The sequence below is a fragment of the Ursus americanus genome, chromosome 5, assembly GCF_024610735.1.
Source record: "Ursus americanus isolate L20-20 chromosome 5, mUrsAme1.1.p, whole genome shotgun sequence".
NCBI lineage: Eukaryota > Metazoa > Chordata > Mammalia > Carnivora > Ursidae > Ursus > Ursus americanus.
The window spans coordinates 55694377-55708473 of record NC_142131.1 but is presented as its reverse complement, the minus strand read 5'-3'; the positions used below and the strand labels follow the sequence as shown (position 1 = coordinate 55708473).

At 49.4% G+C, this 14097-nt stretch overlaps 1 protein-coding gene across 2 annotated transcripts in view; it reads right to left on the bottom strand.

Moving 5' to 3' along the window:
- The window catches only part of SPOCK1 (SPARC (osteonectin), cwcv and kazal like domains proteoglycan 1), a 494193-nt gene that overhangs the window by 330291 nt on the left and 149805 nt on the right, over window positions 1–14097 (bottom strand). The window contains exon 1 of one of the 2 annotated variants that reach the window (XM_087862248.1): window positions 9918–12740. The exons of the other annotated variant lie outside the window; for it this stretch is intronic. Coding sequence (XP_087718374.1) covers window positions 9918–9950 — 33 coding nt within the window. The 5' untranslated portion in view covers window positions 9951–12740. Of the gene's footprint in view, window positions 1–9917; window positions 12741–14097 lie in introns of those variants that run through there. 2 annotated transcript variants of the gene reach the window in all.

Here is a 14097-nt window from a genome sequence, read left to right as displayed (position 1 = left end):
GCAAAGGCATGGCCAGAGGAATACAATGTTTTCCATCCCGGGATCGAGGTCAAGAGACTTCAAGTCCATGTTTCTACGGAAAGGGCTCCCGTGGCAGGTGTCCAGGCTGGAAGCCCAGTGGAGCCTCCAGAGGGACCGAGTCCCTCAGTGGCTCAAAGGGAGAACTGTCCCTTGGACAGAGACCAGGGACAGGGACCAGGGACAGTGCCTGCCTTGCTCACCACTCTATCCTATACACTTAGAACACTGTCTGGGGCTTAGCAGGGGCTCAACTAGTACCCACTCAATTAACTAATGGATGCCTAAATACTAATCACCAACTTTTTGCAAAAGTCCATTTCAAGCACAGGTTTAAGAAGTTCCATATACCAACATTGAAATAGGAAAGTATAGGTGTGTCCAAGGAGCATGAAAAAGCCCCATTTGTTGGAAACACCAAGCATATTTACAGAGCTATTGATTACAACTACCAGAGAGAAACCCTTGAGTATCAAGCTAAAAGCATAGTCTTACAGAAGTCCTCTCTGCAGGTCAGGCCACACCACAGCTAACACTGCTATGGACCCAACATTCCCCGTGTGCCTCCTTAATCCCCACTTGCTACTCTGTTGTGTCACTTTACCTTCTAAATATTCCTGCTTACTCATAAGACTTTGTAGCATCATCCCTTTCTGTACCAGTACCGTGAAAATCCTCAGTATGTTAACCCTGTGTCCTCAGACTCCCTCGCCTCCTCCACCTCCGCAGATTCTGACCACAAGCACCAACTTACAGATCGAGAGATACCACATGAGCTTCAACAAACACCCAACTAAAGGCAAAGAACAGGTAGCAGTTCACACTAAGACCAATGACTCAATTCTCTCCATTTTTTACAACAGCATGCCAATGCATACACGTATACAAAGGTACATATGTGGGGCGCCTGGGTGGCTCAGTCAGTTGGGCATCTGCCTTCAAATCCAGTCATGATCCTAGGATCGAGCCCCGCATCAGGCTCCCTGCTCAGTAGGGAGTCTGCTTCTCCCTTTCCCTCTGCCCCTCCCCTCCCCTCTCCCCTCCCCACTTGTGCTCTCTCTGCAAACACACTCTCTCAAATAAATGAAATCTTTTTTTAAAAAAATGGACATAAGTGCCCATGCACGTACACACACACCCAAACTCAGTTGAAAAGTGCACTGAATTCTGGCCCTCCTGAATGAAGATACTTCTGCTTCTTTTGTTGAGCAAGAAACATCCATAAATAACTGTCTTTCAAATAAGTATGTCTATAGGCGAGAATAAGAGATTTGGTGACAAGAGGAGTGGCCAACAGACCAGAATAATCTCTCACTGTACCATCTCCATCTGTGTCTAAAGTAACTACATGACTCTGCCAGGCTTTCCATCACCCTGAGTCTGCTTCTCCACCCTGAACCTCGGGTATGGTAAATTGAGACTATCAATACTCTTTTCAAGGGTAATTTCAAAGATTAAGTCAGAGAATAGTCACCGAAGTGTCCAGCAGTGGCTTCCCCTTGATAAGAACTCAACAAACAGGAGCTGCGATTCCTGCTTCTGATGTTATCAAGTGAATGTTCTTAGGTCAGCATAAGCACGAGGCCAGGTCGCAAGTACATAACTACTTCTGGAACACGATCAGAAACGTACCCTCCCCTAAGCAGCACACACAATGGCAGAGAATAGACAGCAGCAGTGGGGGGACCCACGAGATCTAGCAGAACAGGAAGTGAACAGTGTTTACACCATGCCACTCGTACCCGTCTCCCCTTTTATGGGTTCCTTTGAGGAATGACCTCTCCCCCACATTTAGTTCTTAGCTTTGGGCCAAACTCCACCCCAGCTCCAGGAGATGGAGCACCTGACCCAGACCCAGGCTCATCAGTGCACCACATGTTCCTGGCCACGGTGACTGGTTCGCAGACAGACGCGTGACACCATCAGAGCCAATGCAGTGCAGTGAGGGATTTGCCAGGATGGCTGGAAGATATTTTCTGCTAAGTGTGTACATGTGAGGCTATAAGTCCGGGGATGCTGCTGCCACCACCACCCTCGCTCCCTGCCACGGAGGAGACTGCTTGCCTGAGAGCAGACCCCGAGCAGAGACAACATAGCTCAGAGATGGAAAGTGGGAATCTAGGCTGTCCCAACCTCTACGAGCCCCTCCAACAAGCTCACTCTCAAGCCAGAACTACCTCCTGAGTTCTTGGTTTTGTCTTACAGGTCTTTTTTTTTTCCCCCTTCAATCAATCTGCAATCAGAACACTGTCCCAGGACACTGGGACAGTCCTAACTAATGCACAGAGTCAGAGGGTTTGGGGCTGGTTAGAGGAGGGGAGTGAGCACAGGTGTCCAGATGATGCTTGCTAAGCTCTGGGCCGTAGAACAGAGGCCCTCAAGAAGTGGGCACACCGGACAGGGAGCAAAGCCAAAAGCCGTGGGATGTGTGCGCCTAGCCTGAAAACGGCCTCTAACCTGCGTGCCTGGCATCTGCCCGGGGGGGTCCGGCCCAGGCCCAGCAGAACTTTTTATTTTTTATTTTTTATTTTTTTTATAATAATATTTTTTATTATATTATGTTAGTCACCATACAGTACATCACTGGTTTCTGATGTAAAGTTCGATGATTCATTATTTGCATATAACACCCAGTGCACCATGCAATACGTGCCCTCCTCACTACCCATCACCAGCCTATCCCATTCCCCCACCCCCCTTCCCTCTGAAGCCCTGTTTGTTTCTCAGAGTCCATAGTCTCTCATGCTTCATTCCCCCTTCTGATTACCCCCCCTTTCTTTATCCCTTTCTTCCCCTACCGATCTTCCTAGTTCTTATGTTTCATAGATGAGAGAAACCATATGATAATTGTCTTTCTCTGCTTGACTTATTTCACTTAGCATTATCTCCTCCAGTGCCGTCCATGTAGCAGCAAATGTTGAGAAATCATTCTTTTTGATAGCGGAGTAATATTCCATTGTATATATGGACCACATCTTCTTAATCCAGTCATCTGACCAGCAGAACTTCTGACCTGTGCCCCATCGCTCCGCGTGGGAGGAACTGTGACGTGGACAAGGGTCACGTTCTCTGGAGCTCACAGTCTCCAAGCTCCTCAAAAATTCTCCTTTACTGACTACTTTCAGGAAACCACACATAACAAAACAACTCTTGGCTAAGACTCACGTAGGAGAAGTTGGGCAGTTAAGGGAATCTCGATCTCCAGCTATAATCGCTGAGGGAGATCTTGATCCACAACTGTCACAATGAATTTGGGAACACTTGGGATGCTAGGCGCCCCTCCGCCACACACTGGTCACAGGTGTGATTCAGACATCACAGCCGCCTGAACTTTTGATGATCCTTCCCGACCGCTGCCCAGAGCCACCCCAAATCCTTACGGGATGCTTGGTCAGGATCCTTACCTGGAGGCAATGCAGGGGAATGGGTAGCGCCACACCGTGGACGCAAACCAGCACTGCATTCCTGACTCTGCTACTTGCAGACCAGGACCTACAGCAGGCCTCTCTGAGCCTCGGGTATGGTATCTGTAAACGAAGGCTATGAATACGACCCTCTCACCAGGCTGTCCTGAGGATGGAATGAGGAGGAACTTACTGGTGCGGTGGATGGGAGGTCTTAACTTAGCTCTATGTGTAAGACTCAGGCCAGAGGGGTTGAGTGACTGGTCCAAGGCCCCAGAGCTCCTAACTGCGGGATGTGGGGCCTGCATCCAGGTCTGACATCAGAGCCCTTGCCCTCGTCACTCTTCTTTGTACCTGCAAGGCTGGCCCGGTGACTGACAGTCAGTGCCCCGTGTGTGATGCCCCCCCGAACTGTGTCTACCCATGCAGCTGCCATGGCAGTAAGGCTGTGTTCTCCTCGAGGGGGGCGACTTTACGTGTCACGTTCTGCACAGATTTCGCGGACACTTAACGCTCCGAAAGGCAAGGTCTCAGAGATGAGAAGCAAGTTCTATCTTCTCCTAATGTGTGTGTTTGCTTGGGGTGCCCTGCAGGCACATTATAAATGTAGCTCTGTTTTAAGGTCTGCTCAGAATAAACAAACCTGTTCCCACAGCCTTTTCTCTTCCTAAGTGTCACTCTGCCCCAGCAATCGAAGACGTGAATCACCATACAAAGGAAATTAGGATGCTGCCAGGGAAGACGGCTTAGGCCTGAGGGATGCGATCCTCACGTCTTGGGGTGGGGAAAAAAAATCACTGCAAAAAATGAAAATGAAACGTAGCACTCTCTGGATTTTGAGGTTGTATCCACGAGCACAGAGGACATTTACGTAAACCACGAGAGGGTTACAGGACTATCAAATTGTTAAAACAACCCTTCTTTTATTCATTTGTACCATAAATCTTCGTTGAGCTGCTATGCGCCAGGCACGGTGGCAGACCCACCGATCACAGCCCCCGAAGAGAGAGGCCCAGCCGTAGGGCAGGGAGTGCAGCCAGAGCCTCTCAGGGGCCTGCACCCCCTGCCAGGGGCGCAACACGGGTTTGCCAACACTTCATTCTCACAATGATGTGCTAACAACTCATCCCGAGAGAAAATCATTTCACGGAGCAAGATCTCTAAAAACTTGTTCCTTCTAATAAGGTGTCAAGGGAAGAGAACAAAAAGTGTTTGTGGCCAAATTAGTTGAGAATGACTGTCTTTAAAACCGGAGCCCCAGTTTCTCTATTACAGGCCTTCTCCCATTCTTCACCTTGCAAATGTGCTTAGCAAGACACCCCGGCAGAGCCAAGACTGCAGTGGGGTGGGCGCACGAGCTTGTCCAACCCTAGGAGGTGAGCACAAGTTTTAAGTATGTACGTGATCGCCTCTTTTCCATAGAAGATTTCGAGGGGCCAGCGTTCCACTGAAAGCTCTGCAGAAACACTGTCATCAAGGACGGCAGCTGAGAAAGATCTGGGATGGCAGGAAAACCCAGCATTACCGCGTCCCCTCCTCACCTCGTATCCCATGTCCCTGACAGGCCCATGGTTACTCCTGTGTTTCTCTGGGAACAAGAATTTCTTTCCACAGCATAAAATACAATTTAGAATTTGAAAGCCACCTCATTCCTTACGTCACTAAGAAGAGTCTTGTCTTGGCACTTCTTCCAGCTTGCCCCATTGAGCTGACCCCCCACGAACAAATAAAAGTGCAAGCAAAAAATTCAGTGAGTGGTCTGGCCAATCACTATGGTGTCCACTAAGGTTGGTCCTAACTGTCACCCCAAGAGGCCTTTTCAGGACCTCCTTCCCACCCATCCAGGATCAGATAAAGTGAACTTCCAGGGAAGATGGTCTGGCAGAGGGTGGAAACACAGTGTTGGAGAACAGAGATGGCAGGCCCCTGGGAGGGAAGGAGAACCCTCACAGATTATGTACAATAAAGAAATCTGCTTGGTTCACACAAGCAAGAGCAGGATGAAATGGAAGTTGCTCGGCTATTTACAGACGAGGACGTGGGGCTGAGGAAGCCATCAGAGAACCTTTCCCCTTGGCAACACTGGGCAGAAGTCTCTTATCGGCTCTCATCTCTGAGTAATGTGCTGTTTTCATCCCTCCTGGGTTTTTTGTTGTTGTTGTTCCATTCTTTGTTCTTACCCCACCCTCTGGGGAGCTCAGTATCTATATTCCCCTTTCCCAGCAAAATCTCATCTCTGGAAATGAGCTGAAATGCATTCACACCAAAACGTAACGACTAGCCCTAGATGAATGGTTTGATGCTGGATCAAGCATTAAACCACAAGAACTGCACTCCTGAAACAGGCTTTTTAGCCATCTCAGAGCTGGCGGTTGAGGCTCTTTGAACGGAAAGGCCTTTGGCTAAGTCCAAGTCCATCATGAAGCTGCCCCACCCCCACTGCTCAGGACCCTCTTGTCCAGACTCACCCACAACAGAAGAGATGCAGAGGCCATGTCCCTTCCCTGCACAAGAGCCACACAATGGGGACGTTTTAAGTGCCTCGGAGAAGTCCAATCTCAGCGCTCCCATTCAACAGTGGAGGAAACGAGGTCCAGAGGGCAGGGGCTTCCCTGGGCTTCCTCAGAGGACTGGTGGGAGAGCCTTACAGAGATACCTGTAGCTTCCAAGCCACTTGCCTACCTCTTCTCAAATCCCCCATCACGGACACCTGGGAGGACCGAGGCTCTCAGCCCTGGTGGGTGACACAGTAAGCAGACTCGTACAGACCCTCCTTAGGGCCAATCCCAACCCTCTGTTTTGAGAGAAGAGTTAAGTCAAGGCCTTCTGCAATATTCACGCCTTCACCCTGCCACAGGTTCTCTGGTGTCTTGCTAACAAGACCCTCTGTCCTGGTACGAAGAGACCAGAAGGATTGGCTATCAGTGCTATCAGGACGAGTGAAGTGCTCTCCCCAGTTAACTCACTCTCACCGAAGCGGTTAAGTCCAAGTGTTCCCCTCCAGCCTTCACAGGTGCACACCTGAGATTAATTCAGCTCTACCTCACAGAACAAGCCCAGCAACATTCATTTAACCCAGCTGTGCCTCACGCGGATGCCCACTGCATTCTCTTCCTCATACCCGGCCTTGGTTGTCACGCTTTTAGAATATGTGTTTGCTATAAAGAATTATATTTCACACAACAAACAGCCCTTTTACCCAACTGGAAAAGCTAACAGAACATAATTATTCTAAAGAATCTAAAAGAAAGGACACTTGCTCCATCCCCGCCTCTGAGGCTCCTGTGCACCAGCAGCATGGAGTGGACGCGGTACGTGGGGGGCCTCTGTGTGGACGATCAGACGCCCCAGTTCAAGTGTGGGGAGCCATGAATGCAGTCCATCCTTCACAATTCTCCTCTAGGACTACTTAAAAACCAAAGCACAGGTCACAGGGCCACTGTTTATTCTACTACCAGTCAGAAGTCCCTGCACACTTGCATTAGTGACCTCCTGTCATGACAGCTGACATGCCCTAGCTTTTAGTGACCCTCGGGTCTCTGCTGTCACTGAAATGGGCTGGATGTTCATGACACATTTCAGATCAGTGGTGCTTAAAGTGGGAACAGTTCTGCCCACCAGGAGACAATGGCCGTGTCTGGGGACAATTTGGACTGTCACAAATGGGAGGGGAGGCGCTACTGACACTTAGTGGGTAGAGGCCAGGGATGCTGCTAAACGTCCTCCCCAGCTCGGGAGAGCCCCTCACACAAGGTATCTCCCCACACAGTCCAAACATTCCGTTGCCGAGGTTAAGAAACCCCGATGCAGCCCAATTGTTTGCAAATGACACTGGGCATAAGGTTTACAGGAAGGATTTACTTTAAATGCAGGTTTCTGTATCCCAATCCCGGAGACTCTATTTCAGCTGGAGTGGGGATTTGCTTCCGCCCCCACACACACAAAGACCTCTCCGCCTACCCAACAGCTGATTTCAATGTTACTTCCTCAAAACCACAGCCCTGCAATTCCAGAAACTGCCACCAGGGAGCACTGCTGTTAGCTTGGGTAACAAATCTACCAAGTTCCCAGGCCGGTTCACGCAACCACGTACGCTCTATTTCCCCACAAAAACCTAACCACAGTTAAGTGCCAACATGGACTGAATATAGAAACTGAATAAATCCACATAATATAGTGCAACATTTTAAAGAAATGCAAATACCATACACTGGGGACACCCTGCTAACATATAATCACCTCTGCCTAATTTAACTTCCACTCAATCTTCTAGAACCGAGTGACTTCAGAGCTGGAAGGGCTAAAGGCATCCAGTCCTCAAGCCCCGGTTTTACTGACAAGGACACAGAGCTGGTTCCTAGAGTTTGTTACTTGCCAGGCGATGCCCAGCAGTCCCAGCTGTCAGCCCGTCAGGGAGCAGAGCTCCTTCCCTGATCAGCTCTTCCCACTTAAGGTCTTTACCTATCTGCCTTGAAAGCACATCCCCAGCTGCTTGAACCTCTTGCACTCAATATCCCCAGAAAGCTAGGCATTGCCTAGATCCCAGAGCCCAGTTATGCACACTTGGCTTTGTCCTGGCAATCACCTGGGGTTGGGTAGAAACCCAGGCTCTACCCTTGGAGAACCCCTTGCAGTGGGTCCGGAGCAGGACTGAGAATCTACTTGAGTGAACACTAGGCTAGGCAGCTCTTCAGCTGCGGTTCCATTCGAAACTTTTCCAAAATGTGGTCCCTGTGAGAATCAAATGGACTCCATTCTAGATCAGGTCATTCTAGATGCCCACTGCAGTGGGAATGTGTTTTAACAACCTCCTGAACGATTCTTTTGCACATTAAGCTCGAGAACCCTTGGGCTCAATGCCGTTCCCTGTCTAATGGAAGCATCATCTCGAACAAGGGTGAGGGTTGCTGAACACAAACGTATTAGCATTGTTGTAAGTACTCCACCAGACGCTGGGGGCATCTTGCCTGTTAGCATTCATCTCCGCCTCATCTGGTTCTCACAAACCTGAAAAGGGATTGTCCCCGCCATTGTATCACCTTTTTTTTTTTTTTAAAGGAAACGGACCTGGAGAAGCTAAGTTGCTGCCTAAAGCCATGGGGCTAGAGTGGCAACGCGAGGGTTCCAACTCAAGTCTGTTCCTTGAAAAGCCCCTTTCTTCATTTAGACAGGCAAGGGGCAATTTTAGTAAGGCTTGGATTCTCCTTCTTCCACCAAATTCTTTCAGGCTTCCTCTCCCAGGAGCATAGCAGAATAGACCCCCGAGAGTGAGAAGCGCAGGAAGGCTGGGAGCTTGCATTACCCCGTGGTCTCCCCCAGCCCACGGATCCAGTGACCTGGGAGCCTGAGCCACAGAGGGAGCAGAAACCCGTTCCCCTCCTCGCTCAGCCTCTCCCTCCACAGTCCTTCTCCGGAATGGCTAATTCAAATGGACAGGATTTATTTGACTTAACTCTGCATAGTTTGACCCCAACCTGCTTCCAGCTTCAACTCCCAAGTCAAAAGGCAGGAAGTCAGAACGGGGAGGAGAGAAAGACTGAGATAATCAGCCCTTGATTCACACTGAGCTGTGAACGCACCACCCTTTCTAACGCTGCACGGGAGGGAGGGCTGTGGGGAGGAATGCAAATGAGACAGTGGTTATGAACGTGCCGCCTGCTCCGTAAAGCGCCATACAGACGGGAGTTATCGTTCACGTTAAAGACACATCAACAGGGAAACACAGCTTTTTCCAGCCAATTCTCTTCTGAGAGTCACCTTCTGCAACTGAAGAAGGGCGAGCTCTTGCATGAACTGGGTCCCAGCTCAGCAAGAGGACTCCAGGTGGTACTGAGTGCGGGGCTCTGTCCTAGGCACTCTAGTGAAAACAAAAACATGCAACGCAGGGCCCTGTGTTCAAAACGCTGATTATCTGGGAGAGAGAGGAAAAGAGAAATACCCCAACACAGGGTGAATGTGCCTAGTGAGACAGTCGACAGGAGGGGAGAGTCAGAAGCGGTGCCCAGACCTTCCGCTGGGCTCCCCAGCACAACGCACCTCCTGCGGGCTGCTCTCCTGACTCTTCCCTCCCCACCACGTTCCCGTCCTTCCAGTTTGACCTCCCAGTGGGTCTCAAAGGCTTCCACTCATGCCCTCCGCACTGCCTCACCTCCCTGCCGGCAGCTCAGCTGCTGCGTGGAGCGCGCTCGGCCCTGCCCCCGCACCATCCGTCCCCCACACTGCAGTGAAAGATTTTTGCAACAACCCATCGTGTTTTTAAATCCAATCCTATTTAAATACCTCAAGGGCTCCTTGTAACTCTCCGGGGAAAGGTCACAGTCCTTGTTTGTGGGCCTGGAGCCCTCCTTCGTTTCACAGCTGATCTCTCCGCCTCCCCTAGAGCTCAGAGCCCCAGCCACAAAGCCGGTCCATCCTCCAGCAGGCTGTAATCCCTTCCCTCAGGGGTTAAGCACACACGCTATCTGCTATCTGGGGCCTGAAAATGCGAGCACTCACCCCTGTCCGCTGGCTGTGTGCGGGCTTCTTCATCCTCCTGATTTCAGCTTAAACCAGCTCGTCCTTCCCCACAGCACCTCCCGAGATTCTAGCAGGGGCATGACCTGCTCCGCCCCCTGATAATGCCCCGCAGGTGAGCATTTTCACACCCTCTTATAACGACTCGTTGCATGGGCATTTCACAGAAATTGGCATCACCTGGTGATCTTGTTAAAACTGGCTCAGTCTGGGTCTTTCTAACCGGCTCCCAGCTGACCCTAATGCCGATGCTGATGGGCCGTGGACCTCGATGGGTCCACACTGGGCCAGGCAGGGCCATGCTCATCGTGGTCACCGTCCACCCCTGGCACCAAACCGAAACCTAGTACGTGTGGGCGTTCAATAAACTTCTACAGAATGACTACGTGGGGAAGGTGGAGGGGAAGAAGGGAGACACTCGGGAAATTCGGGGTTCAGATAATAGTTTCATTAGGGCCTCAGGAGGTAGTAACACTGACAAGGTCCACAAAATTAACAGTGTCCCGTAAAGATCAGACCTTCTTGACGGACATGTAAGTATCCATTTATAAGGCTGGCTACTTGTCTGAATTCAATCCAGAGAGCAAGTGCAAGACCAAAACAGAACATCTGAACTTGGGTGATTTTGCGCCCTTTACCAAAGCTAAACAAATTGCTCCTTGCCGCAATCTCACACAGGGGGCCGTAGCGCCTGGGCTTAACTGTGAATTATTAATGTGAAAGATTTGCATGTGCTTTTTATGATTATGGCCGACTTTGATGTCTTTGTTGCCCTGCTTAGAGCTTCCACACACAGCTATAATTTCTTTACCAAGGGGAAAAAAAAGAAAGAAAGAAACAATTTGCATAGGCCAAGTATAGGAAATATATTGAAGTAGTTTCAATATAAAATGAAATTGCAACAATTATATTGCTCCTCTGTTGCCAAGGGTAATGTGCGCGCTCTGAAAGGACGGAGCGCGGGGACTTGTTTAAATCACCGTCACGAGAAAAGGAGCGCAACATCGCTTTGGAAGCCTGACTCTTAATTCTGCAGACCAGTGATTTCAATATCACTGAATGGGGAAAAATGGAGGCAAAGGATTTGCACCAACTTCCACAACCAGCTGCAAATCAATACAGCACTCTAGAACAGCCCTCCTCGTCCTAAGCCTTCCAAAGAGCTGGGTCCAACTTGCAAGATTCCTTACAAAGATCACATTGTGCGACTCAACACGCCGATGCGAGCTGTACACAATGAAGAGGAGACCGGTGAAAAGAGAACTTTTAGTAAGTCTCCCAAGTCAAAATCGATATTTCTCTGAAGAATAGGCAGGCAGGCATGCTGCTGAGATCTTATTTACATATATGTGGCTCTCAATATAGGCCTGGCCCTCGGCTGAAAGAAGACATCAATAGTTTCTCTCAGGAAACCTGCAGTACACAGGGCCGGGGACGGAGATAAAAGATATTCGGGGTTTGTATCTCTTTTTAATCCCAATTCTGCATATCCTCAGGGTAATATCTACAATCTCCAAAAGACCTGCAGTATTTGAGGGCATCTCTTTAAATAGTCTATAGTATTGAGTGCCTGACTCTAGCCGGCCAGGTTTTGGGAGCCAAGAAGTCAGGTTTCTGGCTTGCACAAGTGGAGACATGGGGGAGCCATTCACAGAGACCAAGACTCTAGGAGGAAAAACAAGTCGGCAGCAAGGGCAATATAGGGGAGTGTGTTAGTGTCCTGGGGCTGCTGTAAACACTACCACAGTCTGGACTGCTGAAACGACAGTCACGGATCGCCTCACAGTTCCAGAGCTAGAAATCCGAGATGAAGGCACTGGCAGTGTTGGTCCCTTCCCAGGGCTGTGAAGGAAAATCTGTTCCAAGCCTCTCTCCTAGCCTCCCATGGTTTGCCGGCAATCTTGGCATTCCCTGGCTTGGAGAGGGATGACCCCAATCCTGACCTTCACCTTCACATGACCTTCTCCCTGTGCACCTTCATATGGTCTCCCCTCTGTGCATGTCTATTACTCTGGCCAAATTTACTGTTTTCCTAAGGAAATAAATCATATTGGATTAGACCCCCCCCCCCCATGATCTCACTTTAACTTGATTACCTCTAGAAAGATCCTATTTGCAAATAAGTTCTCATTCTTCCATGGGAGCAGGTAGGACTTCAACCCATCTTTTGGGAGGGTCTCGATGCATCTTCTAACAGGAAAGTAAGGGAAGAAGTTAAGCCCAGTTCTCCGCATGATGAGGGCGAGCTAGCTGTGCGTGTGTGGACCCTGAGATCAGAAGACAAATTTGCACTAGAGATACAGAGTTGAGAGATGGACGTTTATACATTTGTAACCCATTTATCTGCTAAAATAGCAATAGGTATTTGAAGGTCAGGCGCTGGCTGAGGACGGCACGGCTGAAGCCCCAAGAGAAGTTCTAGTGCTTTGTAAAGAAGAGCTGCTAAGAAGAGAACCTCAAAACATCAGTACAGCAGAGACAGACGGGAAAGAGGGGCTCACAGAGGAGTCTGAGAAAAGCTGCCAATGAGGGGTAGAAAGACCCAGAAGGGCAACATCGCTGACACAAGGGAAATCGTCAGAAGGGATGGGTCACTGCTTCCATGAAGGGATCCCAGGCATCCGTCACTCTATTACAAATTACCCAAAACTTAGCAGCTTAGGACCCCTGCCATTAGTCATCTCTCATGGTTCTGTGGGTCAGGAATACAGGCGGGGCTTAGCTGAGCAATGCTTCTGCACCATGGGGCATCACACACGGTCATTTGGTGCTATTCCTGTGGGGGAGGGAGGGTCTGGAGGGGTTCCAACACTGCTTCCCTCAAAGGTCTGGCACCCGGGAGGCGGGGTGGGGAGAGGGCGGGGCTCCGCTGCAGCTGTCAGGCAGGGCACCCACTCGGGCCGCTTGGACACGTGGTCTCAGGGGCAGAGCGGAGGGGCGGGCTCTCTCTGGTCCGTACTCTCATCCCCTCCCGGTCTCAGCAGAAGCAATCTTCAGCTGTAAAATGATAATGCAGAACTTCTTGTACAAAAAGCTGGAAAAAGTGTCATCGAATGTAGAGAAGGAAGTGTTCATACCATAATAATAATTTTAAAAAATTAATGAAATAATCCAAGTCAAACTCTCAGCCCAGAGTCTGGCAAGTGCTAATCATCCATTATATGGGAGGTATGACTTAATCAGTTCTACAAGGCTTGTTATGAAAAGCGATATACACATCCACTCCCCTCTCCCCAGAGGCATGTCGGCAGCTATTTTTATAAACTAGCATTATCTTACATCAGGGATGGGTCGTGTATAAAGAGAGTAAGTCTGATCAAACTCAAAAATGAAAAAGCTTTAAAAGTGGTTAAGACTTAGATAGATACATAGATAGACAGACAGATAGATAGCTAACCCTTAAGGAAAATCTGCAATTCTAAGTTAACAAGAGGACGGAACACTCTCCCTGAATAAAGGTTTTCCTAAGAAATTGCACAGCAACTGGGGGCACTGGAGGTAAGACATTTAAGTTACTTAGGTATGACTGGTATTCACAGCATCCATGTTACTTAAACATATCGGTGTAAAATGTTATTCAAACAACCGAGTTGCATGTTTTATGTTTAAATATAGTTGACCCCATTTTACATCATTCAATGTCAAATATTTTTTAAAATCAGGAGTAAAAATACATAGAACTTGGCATCCAAGTGGGCACGAGAGTATCACTGCCCTCAAAGCATTCAGTGTGATCCGCTGTCAGGCTGTTTGGCTGGGACATGTGTAATTATGCACACTCCCCACGACGTGCAGGTGAAGAACTGATCTCATCTTAGGTCAGGACAAGCCAATTTCAACAGGATCCAGTTACGTGCAGGTCACAATTTCCAGCCAGGAGTCAGCAGCAGGGTCAGCAGGTGGCCATTAGGTGTCCCAGGAAGCAGGTCTAAGCACAACCCTGAGCCATCAAGGACCACAGCACTTGAGATGAGCCCAGAGTCCAAAGCATCTCAGTGAAGACAAGAACATCAGAGAAGTGGGATGCTGAATCGTAAGAGGATGGCCAGGAAAGGTAGGAAATCTGGGATGGATTCCCACGTTCCAGCAGAGCAGAGGGGCCACAGAAAGAGCTGAGGCTGCTGACACTGTCACTCATAGGCCGGGGGCTGGAGCAACGTGC